The sequence below is a fragment of the Ambystoma mexicanum genome, chromosome 14, assembly GCF_040938575.1.
Source record: "Ambystoma mexicanum isolate Mex_15411 chromosome 14, UKY_AmexF1_1, whole genome shotgun sequence".
In the NCBI taxonomy this organism is placed as follows: Eukaryota; Metazoa; Chordata; class Amphibia; order Caudata; family Ambystomatidae; genus Ambystoma; species Ambystoma mexicanum.
In genome coordinates, this window is record NC_090940.1 from 165,881,869 (window position 1) to 165,901,178 (window position 19,310).

General features: G+C 47.0%; 1 protein-coding gene across 3 annotated transcripts in view; it reads right to left on the bottom strand.

Moving 5' to 3' along the window:
- SPTBN5 (spectrin beta, non-erythrocytic 5) overlaps nt 1–19,310 on the bottom strand; it is a 1,050,196-nt gene that overhangs the window by 959,552 nt on the left and 71,334 nt on the right. For all 3 annotated transcript variants that reach the window (XR_011283950.1, XM_069638812.1, XM_069638811.1), the window contains exon 6: nt 16,935–17,135. Coding sequence is in view for 2 of the 3 variants with exons in the window: in XM_069638812.1 (XP_069494913.1) it covers nt 16,935–17,135 (201 nt within the window). In the remaining variant the exon portion in view is untranslated. The remainder of the gene's footprint in view (nt 1–16,934; nt 17,136–19,310) is intronic.

Below are 19,310 nucleotides of genomic sequence, written 5' to 3' on the forward strand. Positions count from 1 at the left end.
AGTCTGTTTCACAGGGTTCCGATGAGCGGAGCACGCATCGTGTTCGTTCCGGCAGGATGGCAGGGTCTGAGGCCTGAGTCTCAGGGCTCTGCCATGAATAGGTTCTGCATGAGTGGAGCCTGGTCCCGCAGACCCCTGTGAGCCTCTAGTGTGGAACAGTTACTACCTCCCTGTGTCATGCCCCGGTGTTCAATATCTCCACATAGCCATGGGAGGAATAGCAATTGGAGGTTGCCGTGGCGCTTGTTGCAGCGGAAAGCGCAAAAGAACTACAACATCCAGCATTCCCTGCCTAAACATGGTCACGTGATGCGGAAGCGACGCACCTCCCGACTTCCAGTTGGAAACACTACTAGTAGCAGTGAGACACGCTCCTGAGGTGCTCCTTAACTGTGTTGTTCCTGTCACGTTAAGTCGCTTATGTATTTTTGACTTCATGGTATCCTGATCTTTTAATGTGCTCTAAGGACTGGCTTTTGCCTGAATCCTATCTGGTCTCTGTTCGCCTAGTCCCCTTCCCCATTTGCTGACTTCCCCGGTTATCGTAGCTCAGGATTTCCCTCCCGACGCCGAGTCTTCTCTTGCCCTTGGATTTGTTTGCTACTTCTGGAAACTCCAGTACCAGCCTTGTTCTCCGCTTGTACACTAATTTTCTACTCACCCGCTACCCCGGCACAGGGATTTCTTCCTCGCTAAGTGCACTACCCTTCATTCTCCTCCCACTGCCTTTCCTCTCCACCGCACCTGGGTAGAGAACACTGTTACCTTTGACAGACTAGCCCTGCATGCACTTCCCTCCGGTGTGCTTTCCGGCTTCTTCCCGCTATCCTCTTATGACCATTGGACGCTCTGCTGTATTTCACCATTCATCTGCTGCATCATCATCGTTTGGTAACCACTGGATGCTCTGCTGTATTCAATTCCGGTTACCCACTGACTACACAACGATACCTCGGTGACCCCTGGATGCTCTGCTGCTCACTCCTTTTGGATCCGACACCAACAACTCATCTGGATTACCGAGCTTCTATTCCATCTGGATTTGATGTGACTTTCTGCCCTCCTTACCGATATGGCATCCGCCTATGCTACACTACATCAGCGTATGGATGTCTTACAAAGTTTCGTACAGCCTCTTCCTCCTGATGAGGAATTTGGGGATGTCGCGGCTGCCGCAGCCCCTCCGGTCCAACGAACCCCACCTCCTGCCCCGGCTCCCTTGGTCCTTCCTGGGCTTTTCCCCTTGGCTCCGCTGGAACGTTTTATGGGAGACCCTAGAATGTACCGGACATTCATCAATCAATGTCAGTTACATTTCCTTTATCGACCTTTGGCTTTCCCTGGTGCAACAACTAAGGCAGCTTTTGTCTTATCGCATTTAGGCGGCACGGTCGCAGCTTGGGCCAATCCGCTATTGGAGGCTGATGATCCAGCCCTATACAATTTCGAGGCCCTGTTACAAGCCATGAATGCCGTGTTTGATGCCCGGTATAAGGCTCAGGCACCCGATTTAGAGTTCCTTGCTATTACTCAAGGTAAACAGGAATTGTTACCGTATCTCGCTTGCTTTAATCAGCCAGCTGCAGAGAGAACATGGCCTGAACAGAAGAAAGCTGCAGTATTCTACAAAGGCCTATCCGAGGAATTAAAGGACGCATTAGCTGTTGTGCCATCCATTCCTTCGGTGTTCTCCGAACTGGTAGACTTGGTCTTACAGGTAGACGCCCGTCTCCGGCAGAGACGGGGAGAACGCTGAGTTCCCGAGTTGCGTCTTGCTAAATCAACTCCATCTGCCCCTACGTCGTTAGGAGATGTAGAACCCATGCAAATTGGGGCCACTAGAGGCCCACTAACTACGGCAGAGCGAGAGAGATGGGTCACGAATAACCTGTGTTTCTATTGTGGCCGAGCTGGCCATTATGTTCGTGTGTGCCCTAAAAGACCTGCAAAAACGGAGGGAAACGCCAAGACTCGTTCTTGAACGGAACCGGAAGGATGAGTGTACCCACAGACGGTTCGGGTGATCCTTCTCCGTCATTCCATATATACTTGTTGATGTGTTTTTGTACGGCCTCCCCCAATGTTTCCTTCTCTTGTCCGGTCATGGTGGACTCTGACGCCAGTGCAACTTCAAGGATGTACATTTGGCCAAACAACATGGGTTGCCTACATATCCGAAAACCAGGCCTGAAGAGGTACAAGCTGTGGATGGTTCATGTCTGGTTTCAGGGCATATCACAGAGCATACGGGCCCTATACATATGTTCACCTCCGAGGGGCATTCTGAATGGATTTTTTTTTATCTGATTTCTAAACCTCAGTTCGGGGTGATACTCGGTCTTTCATGGTTAAAAAGGCATAACCCCGTCATTGATTGGGTTCAACAAACGGTGCAATTCACATCTGATTATTGTGCCAAACAATGTTTGCTACATCATCCTGAGGCAGGGCTTTCACCCTGTCTAGCAATGGTGGCCAATGTTTCTTCCATCAGCGCTACATTGCACAACCCTGCTCCGGAACTGCCCTCAGTGTATTCGGAATATAGGGATGTTTTGACAAGGGCCTCTCAGAGAAACTTCCGCCTCATCGGAGTTATGACTGTCCTATAGACCTGGTGTCCAGGGCAGTAATTCCCCATGGTTTTATATACTCCTTAACTCAAAACGAAGAAGAGTATCTGCGGGAGTACATCGACAAAGGCTTGCGGTTTGGGCATATCAGGCATTCTCAGTCCCCAGCGGCCTCTCCAATATTCTTTGTGCCCAAAAAGGAGGGGGATCTTCGCCCCTGTGTGGACTACCACGCCCTCAATAAGATCACCATTAAGAACCAGTATCCATTGCCGCTCATTTCCGAACTGCTGGATAAACTGTCTTCATCTTCGGGGTTTACCAAGTTAGATTTAAGAGGCACGTACAATCTTGTACATATGCGGGAGGGTGATGAATGGAAGACCGCTTTTAAAACCAAGTTTGGTCTTTACGAATACCTTCTCATGCCCTTCAGCTTGTGCAATGCCCCTGCTACATTCCAACATTTTGTCAATAACATTTTATGCGACATGTTGGACTGTTACATGGTGGTCTATTTAGATGATATTTTGATCTTCTCTGACACCTTACCACATCATGGGCAACATGTCCGTTCTGTTTTGCAATGCCTTCGGGAACATTAATTGTTCGCCAAACTGGAGAAATGTGTTTTTCACACTACTTCAGTGGAATTCTTAGGATCCCGGATATCAGACCAAGGGGTACACATGTGCTCCTCTAAGGTGCAAGCTGTATTAGATTGGCCCATCCCGACTACTGTGAAAGCCCTACAATCATTCTTGGGCTTTGCCAATTTTTATAGGCGGTTCATTGCCTCTTTTTCTGAAAAGGCTGCTCCACTTACTCGGCTTACAAGTCCGTCTGTCCCGTTTTGTTGGGATCAACAAACCCAGGAGGCTTTTCGGACACTCAAAGAGGCATTCACTTCCGCCCCTGTCCTGCAGCATCCCAACCCGTCTCTTCTTTTTATCGTGGAAGCGGATGCATCTGCCATCGCTGTAGGGGCCATTCTCTGACAGGTTTGCCCCTCCACACGGCGGTTGCACCCAGTTGCATATTATTCCAGGGCTCTGTCTCCAGCCGAACACAATTATACCATCATGGAAAGAGAATTACTGGCTATCAGAGCCGCGTTCAAGGAATGGAGACACCATCTTTTGGGTGCCGCCACCCTGTTCTCGTGTACACTGATCATCGCAACCTACAGGCTCTGTCTCAAGCCAAGTGTACCAACGCCCCGCAAGTACGATGGCATTTGTTTTTCTCCCTGTTCGATTTTACAGTCACTTACCAGCCCGGTTCTCTACATGGTAAAACCGATGCCTTGTCTTGCATTGGTGTGGGTGTTGACACTCCCAAACCAAAGCCTACTACACTACCCACTGGGGCAGTGGTCTGTGTCTGTTCGGTCTCTGTTTCTCTTCTAAGCCGACTAAAGCAGTGGGCCATTGATCACCCTTCCCTTCTAGACAACTTGGGTGTGCAATTGGTGGCGGAACTTCCCTATATCAAGGGATTGTTATATCTCCCGGATGTCTGTTCCAGAAAGCTCGCCTTGGAATGGTCTCATGATTCCCGATTGGCCACACATCCGGGCTAAGCCAAGATTTACGATCTGTTACGGCGTTGGTGTTTCTGGCCTGGAATGAAAGAAGATGTGAACCATTATGTCTCTCGATGTTCCATCTGCGCTCAGTGTAAAAGACAAACCGGAAAACAAGTGGGGTTGTTGATGCGGATGCCCTTACCACCTTGCCCCTGGCACACTGTGACCCTAGACTTTGTGGTTGAGTTAACTGTTGTGAACGGCATGTCCTCCATTTTGGTGGTGGTAGATGTCTTTACCATGTCAAGGGATTCCCTCGGCCACCCGGGTGGCGGTCTTGTTTTTTGACCACATGGTCAGGTACTTTGGACTCCCTACAGTGATGATATCAGACCGGGGGTATCAATTCACATCTCGATGTTGGTGTGCTTTGACCACTTCCTTGGGCATTGACGCACGCCTCTCCTCAGCCTACCATCCACAGACTGACGGACAAACTGAAAGTACCAATGCCACCATGGAACACTATTTACCTTGTCTCTGTTTGCAACATCAATCGGATTGGTTGTCAGTTTTGGGGGCCGCGGAGCTCACGTATAATAACTCCAGACACTCTTCAGTAGGCTGTTCGCCTTTCTCTGCCATGTATGGGCAGAATCCCAGGGTTCTCCCTCTCACCATGCCCTCTCTGGAACAGGTACCAGCAGCGAATTCCATACGAGATTCTTTGGTGAACATTCGATCAGCGGTTTCCGCTCATCTGCACACTGCTCAGGCACATGCTAAGAGGCAGGCGGATAGGCGACGTAGGCCTGCCCCTGTTTACCATTCTGGTGATCTCGTATGGTTGTCAACAAAACATCTCTCCATTCGTGGAAAGCGCAAGTTGTTACCTTGTTATGTGGGTCCATATAAAATCATACGCTGCCTCAATCCGGTTGCTGTCTGTCTGGACATCCCGGCACATTGGCGAGTGCACCCGGTCTTCCATGTTTCTCTCCTTCGCTCTGGTGTTTGCCAATACTTAGTGGGCTGGAAGGGTTATGGCCTGGAGGACAGGACTTGGGATCCTGCTTGTATAGTTCATGCCCTATGTTTATTGCGCACGTTTTGGCTGGAACGTCAGCGTATTGCCTGGGGTAGTGGTCCTTTGCGGAGGGGTACTGTCAAGGCCGGGTGTTCAATATCCCCATCTAGCCGTGGGAGGAATAGCAATTGGAGGTTGCCGTGGTGCTTGTTGCAGCGGAAAGCGCAAAAGAACTACAACATCCAGCATTCCCTGCCTAAACACGGTCACGTGATGCGGAAGCGACGCACCTCCTGACTTCCAGTTGGAAACACTACTAGTAGCAGTGAGACACGCTCCTCAGGTGCTCCTTAACTGTGTTCTTCCTGTCACGTTAATTCGCTTATGTATTTTTGACTTCATGGTATCTTGATCTTTTGATTTGCTCTAAGGACTGCCTTTTGCCTGAATCCTATCTGGTCTCCATTCGCCTGGTCCCCTTTCCCCATTTGCTGACTTCCCCGGTAATCGTACCTCAGAATTTCCCTCCCGACACCGAGTCTTCTCTTGCCCGTGGATTTGTTTGCAACTTCTGGAAACTCCAGTACCAGCCTTGTTCTCCACTTGTACACTAATTTTCTACTCACCCGCTATCCCAGCATGGGGGTTTCTTCCTCGCTAAGTGCACTACCCTTAATTCTCCTCCCACTGCCTTTCCTCTCCTCTGCACCTCGGTAGAGATCGCTGTTGCCTTTGACAGACTAGCCCTGCTTGCACTTCCCTCCGGTGTGCTTTCCTGCTTCTTCCCGCTATTCTCTTATGACCATTGGGCGCCCTGCTGTATTTCACCATTCATCCGCTGCATCATCATCGTTTGGTAACCACTGGATGCTCTGCTGTATTCAATTCCGGTTACCCACCGACTACACAACGATACCTCGGTGACCCCGGGATGCTCTGCTGCTCACTCCTTTTGGATCCGACACCAACAACTCATCTGGATTACTGGGCTTCTATTCCATCTGGATTTGTTGTGACTTTTAGACGCGCCCTCGTGCCGTTCAGGTTAGGTTGTTGGGACATTTGGATTTGGAACAAGACTCTCTTGGGACCTGGTTCTTCCTTTTCTGCTACTCCTCCTCACAAGATACGTAGGTTCTTCACACTCTTCTCGGACGCAATAGGTAACAGTGGGGTAATCTGGGGGTGTTGCGGAGTGTTGGACCAGAGTCTTTTTGGTATTGATACTGTGTTATTGTTTTCCTTCCTTCTAGTACTGTGGCTGCTCCTTGACTTTTCGCTCAAGCCCCTGGCCTAGCAGGTACCTTTTCTACCCTACAGGCAGCACTCTTGTGAGAAAGGTTTTTCTGTCTTCGGTCTACGGTTGCTGGTTGTTCAGAGCCGGCTCACCCTCTTTGTCCAGCAAGACCACAACACCCTGCTACTCACTCAACACCCTCAAGGGAACGCGAATGGGACAAAATAACAAACTTAAACTCTCCTCTGCTCTTGAGTGATATAATGGAAATAAAAACAGATACAAAAATGAGTTCTCTCTTCTCACACTCCCTCCATCAACTGCCTTCCATCCCCTTTTAACTAAACTTCCCTCTTACCCGATTAGCCCCTAGCTATTCCCTGGAGGCTCAAGCGGTTGCTCTTATAATTGGAGTCTTAAATTCTGTGCTCTTCTATCCATACTCTTGTGAAGGAACTTGCTCTTGAAAACCTAGCACTACTAACTCTCCCTAACAGGGGCCCAACTGGTTTCCCGTTCCATTCTAAGAATAGTGACTTTCATTAAAATAGCTTTTCCCGTGGGGTGTCAGGGCACAGGAGCACCTGCATACGTAGTGTCCCTGCTCCCTAACCAAGTGCTCTTAAAAGGCTCGATAATGTTGGCTACTCTTTCCCTTTTAACACTGAGTGTGGCCTCTCCTAGGGGAGGGTTCATCAGTTTGTAACTTTTTCATTAAACACTCTTATATTTGTTTACGTGTTGCTCTCCAGGGCTGTTTCACACTCTCGCTTCTGAGTAACTTGAAAACTGCTGTTGGATTGTCCAGTGCTTTCAACAAACTACTATAGTATTCACAAGCGGACACCAGAAACACAGAGCCCTTGTGCTAGTACGCTGCACTGTATTCCCCTGAGATCTCCTGAGTTCCCCAGAGAAGATACACTGGTCACTGACAGGCGCAACGTCGCACGCTCCAGATATTTCCTCAGGCACCGCCTCAGGCTGCTTTCTATGTCTTTGCTCCATGCGCTATTGGTGATGTATGGGGCTTCCGCATTCGCGGTCTGTCACCTGAATAATTTGCTTAGAGATAGCCACTTACACTGCCAAGTAGCAGTGAAGACAGCATAGACATCTTGACAAATAACATGCCTTTTCTTTTTTTTTCAAACAAACTTTGTTAGGTTTTCAATAAATTAATTAAACAGTTCAATTTTATGGCTTACATAACAGAAGAGACAAGGAATATGACTGAAAAAGGTCAGGTTGAAACAACAGGAATAAAAAAAGGGGGAGGTAAGAATGGAGATAAGACGAGGAAGGCGGAACAAATGTCAGAGCCCAAAGTCTCACCATAGTCCAGTTCAATCATCCGTAAAGTTTGTTAAATGTACCCCGCATATCACCATAGTCCTCAAACACTTATCGCTTATGATAGGGGACTCTTTTCCTTGCGGCTAGGATCACTAAAGTAGGCAATCAATCTTCATATGTGAGTTTACCTTTGTCCTTCCAAAGACGCAGTATTGCTTTTATTTTGCTAATATAAGGGCTCTATAGATCCATTTCCTTTTCACATCGGATATACATTGGCATTTTGGAATGAGACCCAAAACACATGGAATTGGATCTCTGGGGAACATGAGGTTCATAACCAGAGCTATGCATTGAAGTACCGCCTCCCAAAAGACTCTTACTTTCTTGCAAAACCAAAACATGTGAATACTAGAACCTTCTTATCCTTTACAATACCAGCAAAGGTTATCAGGGAGCAATTTTCTTAACAACATTTTTTTCGGGCACCAATGAAAATAGTGGACAATTTTTTGTTGCATGTAACGTAGCTCAAGATCTACTTTTCAGTGCACTGGACCAGCACATATCTGATTCCAATCTGCTTGTGTAATCTCTGTGACAAGGTCTTCTTCCCATCTCATCTTACTTTTATGTGGTGCTGGATCTATCTCAGTGGAATTAAGGAGACAGTGGGCCTCATTACGAGGTTGGGGGTAGCCATGCCGGTTATACTGGTTATACTGGCATGGCTACCCCCAAACTCGGGTCCGGCTCCGGCTCCTGCAAAAGAAAATCACTGGACCATTCTGACCTCGGCAGGCCCGGTAATTCCCCTTGCGCCGAAGCGGGAGCCGGTATGTCCCCATTCCCATTTGAGCCCCCATAGGGCTCAATGGAAATGGGGAGGATGGTAGCAGCGGTACAGTTCATAACAGTACCGTTGCTACCATCCAGTTCTGCTCGCGGGTGCCGTGCAGTGCGGCACCCACAAGCAGAACTCGTAATGTGGCGGTACAGTGACAACGCGCCGGCAGCACTACCAGCGCCGTTGTTACTGTACCGCCACAATCGTAATGAGGCCCAGTATATTGTAGCTGCAGAGAGAGTTGACACCTTCAAAGTTTAATAATAACAGGAGGGTAATGCATTTTTGCATTCATGGGAGAGAAGAGATTCGCAAATAATTCTTTAAGTTTTAAGTTGCCGACATGATGTTGCTCCCTCAAATTCTACTTATATTTAAACTTGAGGAAATTGAAGCCCAACAGGGTGTTACCATCAAGAACTTGCAATTGTAATTGGTTATTTATAACACGCTTAAATACTGAGCGGTTTCTCAGCACAGACCCGGGGATCGAACCTGTGTTTCTCTGCATCATCTTGCAGATGTACTCCAGGTGCAATACATGGGAGGGAGCTTGGAGGAGGCAGGAAAGAAAGTTAGTATGGTGTAGCAGTAACAGTGAATTAACAGTGCTTTCTTTTACAGGCCTGAGCAGTTTGAATAGAATGTCTGGTTTATTACTGTATCCCATTCCCCTTTCCCACAGGGGTGTAGAGCGTGCAGCAGATTAGGTGTGTTGCATGTTGAATGCTCATGGGGATCGGCGGGACCAGCGGCGCCTGCGGTCTACCATCTCTAGGGGCCTAACACTCATCCGGTGGTTAATTTGCAGTGTGGAGAGACTTGAAAAAAAGTACTGACACGCCTCTCTGGCATCTCCCAATCGTTATCCTCGGCACGACATTCTGTTATTTACCGAGCAAATGTATCCAAAATTGGGGGTGTTTGGAAGAGTAGATGCCTGGAAGAATAGCATTTAGAAACGTCATCTGGACCCTGCGCAGAATCATGTCGCCTGTACTGGTCAAGTGAATTGAGAGGGTGCTAAGTGAATGCACAGTTGACCTTGTGGAATTGGGGGGTACGGTAGGGATGATTGTGCGTTGCCCAGTCAGGGCAGGCGCTAAGCAACATGGCTCTTATTGTGTGATGCCTCATAAAAAAGAAAAATATGGTACCCAAGGTTGTTCTACCCAGGTTTCTGATATTAGCGGTCGAGAGAACCAGAGTTCACAGAGGCAGGCTTTGTATTGGAGAATGATGCCTTGGTATCCAGTGATTTTGACGAAAACAACTTCAACGAGGGATGTTTAACTGAAAAAAAAATCTCAGAAACAAATACAGATTTTTAAATATATAAATATGGGGGTGCGATAACTGGTTAAAACGGGCAGAGAGGATGTTGGGGTGTGGTTAAAATCACAGGGAAACAGGGGCTTGGGGGTGTACCCCCCAAATAGAAGGAAAATAAATAGCTGATTTTTTTGATAATTAAAAATCCCTCGTTGATTTTTTTACTCGACAAAATTACATAGAGCCTGACTCCTCAGGTCAAGGAACTGGAGGGTTTATGTGAGGGGTCAGTACTGATGATAAAGACAGATATATATGCCGTGCCCCTGATACGAGGGTAGAACTTAGAATTAGTTCAGTTTGCTGGTTGGGTGTTGTCCACTATTAGTGTGGAGGTGTTTATGGGTTGCAGGGGTTATTTGTGGCATATGAATAGTCTTTGTGCTGTTACTGTCCTTGCTGCAAGTTTGTCCCTGATGTTTTCTGATGCTGAAAAAACACACCTATGAGAATTTTAACTCTGTGTGTTTGGGACAATCTGTAAATAAACATTAGGGCGCATCTATAAAACATTTAAAGCATAAAGGGTCATAAACAATGGACAAAATGATAAGTTGGCATCTCCTATGGAAGTTAGATTTGCAGAACGCTATGTTCTCTATGCACGCTATGTCAAAAGGCAATGTAATTTCTCTGATCATCTTGGAGAAAACCACCCCATTGTCTTTCAGGTGCAATAGGGGGCCGGTGGGGTATATACCTTATCCAGGGGTACTGAACAGACATCTTTGCTTTACTTATAAGGCACAGGTAGCTATGTGGTCGTGCACCCTCCCGGCCACATTTAAAAAGGAAGATGTCTAGCATCAAGGCAACACCACAAATTGCTAGCTGTGGAATGCACTGTATTCAATACTCTGCATACATTTCTGCACGCAAAGTAGTAGACCAGTAGTGGACGCAGCTTTTAGTGCCGGGTGGAGGGGGGCCAGATAAAAGGGTGCCAGCAGGAGGCTGGGGGGTGCACAGTGCACTGTAATGGCTTCTCCAGCCAGGGCGCCGGCGAGGGAGAGAGCACATGGGGCTCCGCGGGCCGAGGCCTGGCTGCATAGCATAAATGAAGGAAACGCACACAGTGGCTCGTGGTGTGCCCGGAACTCCCTCCTCCTGGTGGGGCGGGGCTTTTATTCAACCCGCCTTGCGTCCCGCAACGCAGTGACGTAAGGCGTACATAACAGGCACCAGGGAAAAGTGAGGGGGGTGATGTCGCTCCCCCACCCAGCCCTCTGGATACGCCACTGTAGTAGACTGAAAAAGGCTACATAAAGCATGGAATGCTGGGAAGTGTTTTCTCCCCGAGACAGTCGAGACCAGAGTGTCCGCTTTCAACAGGAAAGGTAGACGTGTTCTGCAGGCTTGAAAGCATTCTTTTAACTTTCCACTCCATCTTTATAATGCCTGTCCAATCATGTGACCACCAGAAGATTTAATGGAAATCCCTGGTTGTGGAGTAAGCTCATGAGAATTTGATGGGCAAATTTGCCATTGACTGCAATACGGCACATGGGGACAGTAGGTGCAAATGTAATTACAAGGCTTGTACATAAGTCTTAAGGTTTGGCTTTGCCAATGCTTGTTTCATTTCTCTTTGACATGCAAACTCCAGTATGGCCTGCAAGGATGGACTGCTGCAGCAGGAAGATAACATGAGCTTTTGATGTCTTGACACAGAATGTACTGAAGTGCTGAAACACGGCTGGCGTGTACTTTTTCTGTTCCCTTATTCACGCTCGCTCTCAGTCTCCTTCAGTGTTTTGAGAAAGCCTAAGATCTTTAAGTCTTTAAGTGAATTATGCAGGTATGCAACATAAAAGGGGGGGAGGTTCCTCTATTCCCTGTTTCTGTGAATGTCTTTCTGCCCCTCCCCTCGCCATGCTGAGCTAGCCGCCAGCCAGCCATCCTCACATTAGAAGTGCAAACTGACTTCGCAATTATTCTCCCAAAGTCAGGATACACATTGAAATTACAAAGTTCTCCTCTGGTGCTGGAAGCATATGTTGCCTTTGGGGTGATGGAGGTATGTGCGTTATGGGGTATTTACTCGGTTCCAGGTCATTTCATAGTCTTCCTTTTCATCCCCAGGCTTTTTAACGGGCACATTCCATCGAATGTGCTCATCGTTTTTTTTTTTTTTTTTTTACTATTGCCCATCTGCCCAAACCCTTATTTGCCCTTTCCCACCCCCCTAAAAAAATTCGATGTGCACATTTAAAAGCCTGGGGATGAAAAAGCAGGCAATGAAAGGACGTCGTACCATTTACTCTATATGTGTTCTCCCTTTACCAAATTCACATGAGGCTGCACACTCTCCCTGGCTATTTCTGGAAAACCCTGAAATAAAAGAGGCCTCTGGAACTATTTTTAATTAATTTACTAAAATGCTTTTCTTCTTGTTCCTGGATAAAGGCCTAACCTGGGGGTCACTGTTGGTGCAAATTAGTTTGGGTTTCCTCAGGTTTTAATGTCATTCCACCTGGGTTTTTACTGTGTACCGTGGCTTCATCAAAATAAATTACAAAGAAATAGGTATATGTAGAGAGTTGGGGTCTAAAGGGGTAGGATAGGGTAGAAGTGGAGTTGGGTAAAGTGAGTTGTAGGTCTGTCGGGGGAACCTGCCATGAAAAGAAAAAAAATGACGAAACCTGCCTCTAAGTAAATCACCACATAGTAATGTATTTATATGATATGATATAATGTGGCATTTATAACACTCTTGTACACAAATGTTTCTAGGCACGACAAATAAGGGAGGACAAAATAACAATCTTACTAGTCCTTGTGTCATTCAGATTGTGCAAGTGCAGGGAAGAGGGAAGGGGAGACGTGCCAGGGGTTAGGGGAAGGGGGAAGTGCAATTAACTCACAAGTGCAGCGAGAAGGGACTGTAGGGTTGCAGATACAGACCCTTGAGTGTTGGGGAGCCCTGAGGCAGTGCAACGGCAACTGGACATGCAGGAGCCTGGGCCCGAGTTCAGAGAGTAACCAGGTGACCAGTGTGTGGAGCAGTGAGGTGCATCAGCAGGGGAGAGGAAGAGAGAAAGCAGAAGCGAAAAGGAAGGTCTTGAGTTGCTTCCGGAACCAGAGGTGCTTCTGCTCAAGTTTGAGAGAGGCTGGGAGGCTGTTCCAGAGGGAGCCACCAGCCAAGGAGATGGATCTGCCCCCAACTCTCTGCTTGGAGAAGCGTCTGACCCTCAGAGAGTTGGAGGTGGATGAGTGGAGAGCTCGAGAAGGAAGATGTTTTGGAAGAGAAAGTTGGAGGTAGAGCGGCCTCAGGCCCAAGAAAGCCTTGTGGACAATGCAGAGGGTCTTGAAGTTGATCCTTGCAGCCATGGGGAACCAGTGAAGAGATTTCAGAGTTGGAGAGATACAATCCCTGGGCTTGAGGCCAAGGACAAGTCCTGCAGTCCTGTTCTTAATAAGTTGTAAAGGTCGAAGAGTAGAGGCAGGAAGATTCAGAAAGAGGCTGTTGCAATAGTCCAGCCTAGAGAGAACCAGAGCTCTGGAGACAGTGAGCTTCTTGGCAAAAGTGAGAAAATGAAGAATACCTCTGAGGAGGTGCAGCTGATAGTTTGACTTCTTAGAGATTTCAGAGATGCGAGCAGAGAAGGTGAGCGTGGAGTCGAAGATGGCAACAAGGTTCTTAGCCTCATAGGAAGGAGCATGAAGATGGCCCAGAGTGGGTGGCCAGAGAGAGAGAGATGAAAGGAGGGAGCGAGTGTGCCAATGAGGAGGATCTCAGTCTTACTGGCCTTAAGGCAGAGATCATTGGTGGCACTCCATTCCTGAATTGCGGCCAGGCAATCTGGTATGAGAGAATAAGCAGAGGTGGCTGAGGGGAGCCTGAAAGAGAGCTGAGTGTCATCCGCATAACATTGAAAATTGGAGCAGCAGCGATGAAGTGGGCAAGAGGTGTCAGGTAGTGGTTGAAGAACCAGGGAGTAAGGTTAGACCCATGGGTAAAACCACAAGTAGAGAGAGAGATAGAAGAGAGGAAAGACCCCAGTTGGACCAGAGAGGGTCCGTCGGTGAGAACAGAGGTCAACCAGGCCAAGGCCTGATCAGTAATACCAAGTTTGTCCCGGAGACGATTGAGCAGGATGGGCTGGTTGACCGTGTCAAAAAGCAGAGGATAGATCATGGAGAATGAGGACAGAAGGGCGATTAGAGTCAAGATTGGAGAGCAAGTCTTCACAGGTGTTCAGGAGAGCAGTTTCCATACTTCTGGCAGCTCTGAAGCCAGACTGGTGGTCATGGAGGCAACCCACAGATTCAGAATGTAGATGAAGCTGGGAGATGGCCATCTTTTCCAAGAGTTTGCCAAGGAGTGTTGGAGATTTGGCGATAGTTTGCCGGGGAGGAAGGATCGGCAGAGAGCTTCTTTAGAAGGGGGTGCACAAGAGAGTGTTTAAGGGGGAGGGGAAAGCTCCAGTGGGAAAGGAGTGATTGCAGAAATTGGCCAATGCTGGAGGACGGGTGTTGATGTGGTCCTTGATAGTTCTAGATGAGCAGAGGACAACCTGCTTTGATGAGACTTTCATAGATCAGGTTTGTCTAGAAACATTGTCAGGGGTGAACAGGGGAAAGGAGGAGAAAGCAGGAGGAGGGACGGACTCAGACGGGCCAGGAGTGGTAGAGGAGGAGGATGAGGAGGTAGAGGAAGAGAGGATGGACATTAAACCACGTAGAACCGTTTTCAAAGGGTGTGCGCAGAATGTACCTGTCTAGCTTCTGCCCTAATCCCCCTTATCTTGCTGTGGTCAAATTATCTAGGTCTGGGAGCCCGTATTGGAGGAACTACATTTATTTTTATTGAACACCAATGGCTCGCATTCATATATACGAAAAAAGAGCGCAATCCCTATTTTTTACTCCATTTTGATGGATTTCCACACAGACCACACATATCTATGGTCGGCATAGAATGAAAAGTAAAGGTGGGGGAAAAGGAATACAATGTGGAAGGGAACAAAGAGGAGGAGGGAAGGGGTATGGGAAAAGGGGTGTCTGGGTGGAGGAAAAAAGCATAAAGGTATTAAAAGGGTTGCCAAGGGCTAGCAGACTGTCCAATGTTGCACAAAGAGCTGGTTGTCCAGTAGCCTGAGCTGCTTTCCGGTTCACTCTGCTGTCACCTGCTAACCTAACTAGGAAACCTCAGCTCAGGGTAGTGGTTGGAAAGGGATGTGTTAGACACACATATTTCCCAGGCGAGACCAGTGACTGCCTAAGAGGCTCCCCACAATACCCTGTGAATCCTCAAAGGTTTACTAGCAAAGCCCAATGACTGCTCCGGCGACAGCGATATTTAGCAGAGACTGAATGTGATACTGAGGGCCACTCTAACCAGGAAGTGTCTTTGGGGTCACCTACTTATCCATACTACAGAAATGGCCATGTGTGGCCCTTCATTGCAGATCGCAGGGTGCACCGGTGCCCGCGTTGTTGGTTGAAACACTCCCCCTTCGTTCCTAGGTGAGGTGAGATGGACTTACTCTGGCATAAAGCACTATAAGAGCAACAAGTATGCCTCAATCGTCTTTAAAAATCCTGGGTCAAAAAGCCAACATGAATTAGAGAACATCTTGAGCCCATCACACAACCAAACACTGTGTGTTATTAACTACCTCTTGCTCCTCTAAGTTGCTTTACATTGACAACGCATTTGCGTCCAAACAAGCTTAGAACATTCCTTCCTTCCAGCAATCCTGTTCTGTGCTCCATCTTAATGGATCCACATGCCCCCAGGCTATCACAAATCATCCTTTTTAAAGCTCACCATCCCTAAGTCTGTGACACTTAGCCCACCTCCCCATCCTCTTCTTCCCACTCCTTGTTCTCCACTGACTAAGGCCTGGGGGGCGCCCACTCGTAAGCAAGACAAGCCGCTCTGAGACCACTATGGTAGAGATATGACTGAGTATAAAAGCCATGTGACATAACATAAAATAACACAACATATAGTGAGAATTGAGCTCAGTAGTATCACCAAGAAATCTCACTGTATCGCAGCGTTCGAAAGCTGTAGAAGCACAAACAGGCCATAATGCACTCTCAACAACCTCTGTGAAAGTACACCACGTTCCTGTAAAACCATGACATTGTACCTAAAATATAATACCAAATATATTAGAAAAAATAAATGTCTTCCTAATAAGTGTTAGTACTCGGCAAGGATAAAGTGTGAGACTATGAAATGTCGGTGTCAGGTAATAATGTCCCCATACACAATGTCTCTGGGAAAAACCATTGGCAACATCATATATGGTGACATTATGTATGGGGACAGGTTGCGGAGATGTCCCCTGCTCTCCTTGTAAAATAAAAACATAAAAATAAAAAAGATCAAGGTTATGGGGGGTGTCTCCCACATGTTCAATGTAATAATGTCTCTGCAAAAAAACTGCGACTTTTTTGACAACAGACATTTTTGCGGGGGACATTATTACATGGAGCCGAAATGTCTGTGTGTCAAGTCTGGTCAGGAACTGAAGAAACAAAATGGAAAATAGAGAAGCAGTTTTGTGGATCATCATTTTTTAAACAATGAAATAATCATCAGTGGCACCTTGGAGAATAGCAATAGACTTTTAACCACATGTACATTAACCCACAAAAAAGAGCGCTCAATTAGATTCTTACATGGCACACTTTTATAATAAATCATTTCCATTCTGCAGCAAATGTTGCAAAGTATCAAAATTAGACTGATGAAGGCAAGGATGACATTTTTCAGCTGCGATGACAGATGGAAAGTAAAGACAAGGCAACACTGTATCACAGCACTACTCAAGGGAGCACAAGGCAGATGATGACATGCATGACTAGGTCTGAGCAAACTTACCTCGGCATGCTCTGAAGAGGATGCTTTTCTTGGTGGGCTTCTCGCACCCCTGCTGCTGATTTAAGAAAGACCCTTGCCTGGCCACAGGAGAAAGAACACATGTTCTCTTCCCAGAGGAAGAGTGAGGAGTTCCGGGTCATGGTAAGAGCAGCATTTAGATTTTTGGGGTGGCATAACTTGGATGTGGGTGTCTATGAACATGTCAGCTATTTTTTGCTCCTGCTCACCAATTGGGCTGGTGTGTTTTGGTTCCTACCTGTTTAATAAGCGCTGCCACTTGTAATCGAGTTTTGCGATTGGCCACTTCATCCTGCAACCGTCTCCACTTCTTCTGGAGGCCATCGGTCAACCTCTGGATATCACCCTGGTTCGTGGTGTCTCTCCGGCACAGGTCCTGGCCCCGCCTCACCAGGTTTTCGCCTATTGATTGGTGAGAGCTGCACTCGGCCTCGAGAGCCTACGAAAAGAAACGCCAATGATGCCAACACATTGTTCTCTTAGACATCTTAACAGGGCAATCTTGTGCAGAACAGATTGAGAAAATGACTCCTAAATGAGGAAAACCGTGATAGCATAAATAACAACTTCAATGTAACTGGCCAGTTCTTCATTTGCCAGTCAGTGTGTACTTCAAAGGGTTTGGGTCTGTTTGACCTAATCACACTGGATCAATTTTATTTTACCTTTTTTCGGTCTAAAATGCGGGGGGATACCTCCCGCAACTCCCCCACTTCCCCTCAACCTAATCTATACCCTTACCCACCCCATATAAGTATTTAATTCAATTTGACCAAAAAAAGATCAAAGAAATTCGATCAAACGTTTTATGTCAAATGTTTTTAGGTCAATTATGCTAATATCCTTCAAAGTGGTTCAGTACTCCAGTCCAAATAAAGACAACTTTTACATTGGAACTACCCTCACTGGAGTTCAATTCCAGTTCCAATCCCTGGAAAATGTTAGGAAAGCTTAAGTCCTTGTAGAAGTTGCCAAATGTGGCTAATACGTTGTTTTCGCTTGAGGCTACTCGGATGGCACGTGTTTCATGGTTGGATGATAATGGACAGAATTGGTGGTTGAATTGCGAGTCCTTGTTGTGGCATAATCCAGCGTTGCTGGTTGACAACAGGTCTTTACACCGGCGGAGACGGATCCTGCAAGGTGTGTTGAAGATAGGAGATGTTATGCGTAGTGAAAGTATGATGAGCTGTGCTGCACTATGCCGTAGGTTTCAATTAGGGAGGCATGAGCTTGGGATGTATGGAGTACTCAAGTGGCTGCCATTGCTTAGAGTGGAGCTGGGATGCACTGCGGCGGGATTGAGAGGCAGAGTTGATTTGTAATATTTCAACGTAACATTGGGAGTGCCTACTGAGAGCGGGTTTTAGAGCAAAATTTGATCTGAATTTGGGACTGATTCATCAGAAGATACTTGGGTGCCTATATTGCACACCTGTGCGCACGCACGCACAAACTTAGAATGTTGGAAAATGATCTGTGCTGTGGTTGTTGCATGGAAAAAGGCACTCTATTGCATGTGGAACTGCACACAAGTTCGAAATTATTGGACGGATGCTTTAGACAGGTTAGATTTGATATTGAAGGTGTCCTTTCCTAGATCACCGATGCCGGCTTTCCTACTATCCAGAGTGGACAGGTGTGATCGCTGGCAGCCATTATTGCTGGATTGATAGACAGCTCATGGTGGTAGTTAAACTGATTTTGATGTCTGGAAGACAAGGAAATAAACGACTGGGTGAATGAATTGCAGATAGTATCTAGCTTTGATAATGTGTTATCAAGGCAAGACAGGACTGAGGAGCATTTGAATCTCTGGACAGCCTTTAGTGAGTGATATGGGTAGTTTTAGACCAGGTATTCATGGGGGAGGTTGGACTGTGTGTTATGTGAGCAGATGTATGAGTGTTTGTGGAAATTCCTTTCTATGTTTCTTGTGTTTAGGCTCAATTTAGCTCAGAATAAACTGTTTTGACTGCATAGTTTTTTGAGACATATTAGATATTATTGTAATATTTCATTTATTTGCTTATTAGATTTATGAATTATTTGTAATTGCGTTTAACTATGAGACATTTTAATTACGATGTGTTCCTTTGAAAATGTGTAAATTAAATGAACATACAAAAGAAAGCGTAAGCTCTTCCTTAGTTGGGGTCCAGTTCCCACAGTCTAGCAATCAATGGGCCTCATCACGAGGTGGGCGCTAAGGGATTACCGGCACCGGTAAGGTACTGGTGCCGGTAATCCCTTAGCGCCCTACTACGAGTTCCCTTTGCGGGTCCTCCCTTAACGCCTATTTTTTCCAGGCGTTGAGGACGGGACCCGCAAAGGGACTCTACAGCTAATAACGGTACCACAATTTGCGGTACCATTATTAGCGCCTTCCCCATTCCCATTGAGCCCTATGGGGGCTCAAATGGGAATGGGGAAGGGCCTTGGTGAATGGGGAATTACCGGTCCTGCCAACCTTGGATTGGAATGGACCGGTAATTGCTCCATTCACCAGGGCGGAGTCGGAACGAGTTTGGAGGCAGCCATGGCGCTAATAGCGCCATGGCTACCTCCAACCTCGTAATTAGGCCCATGACTCTACTGGCAGCTTCCACTCCTC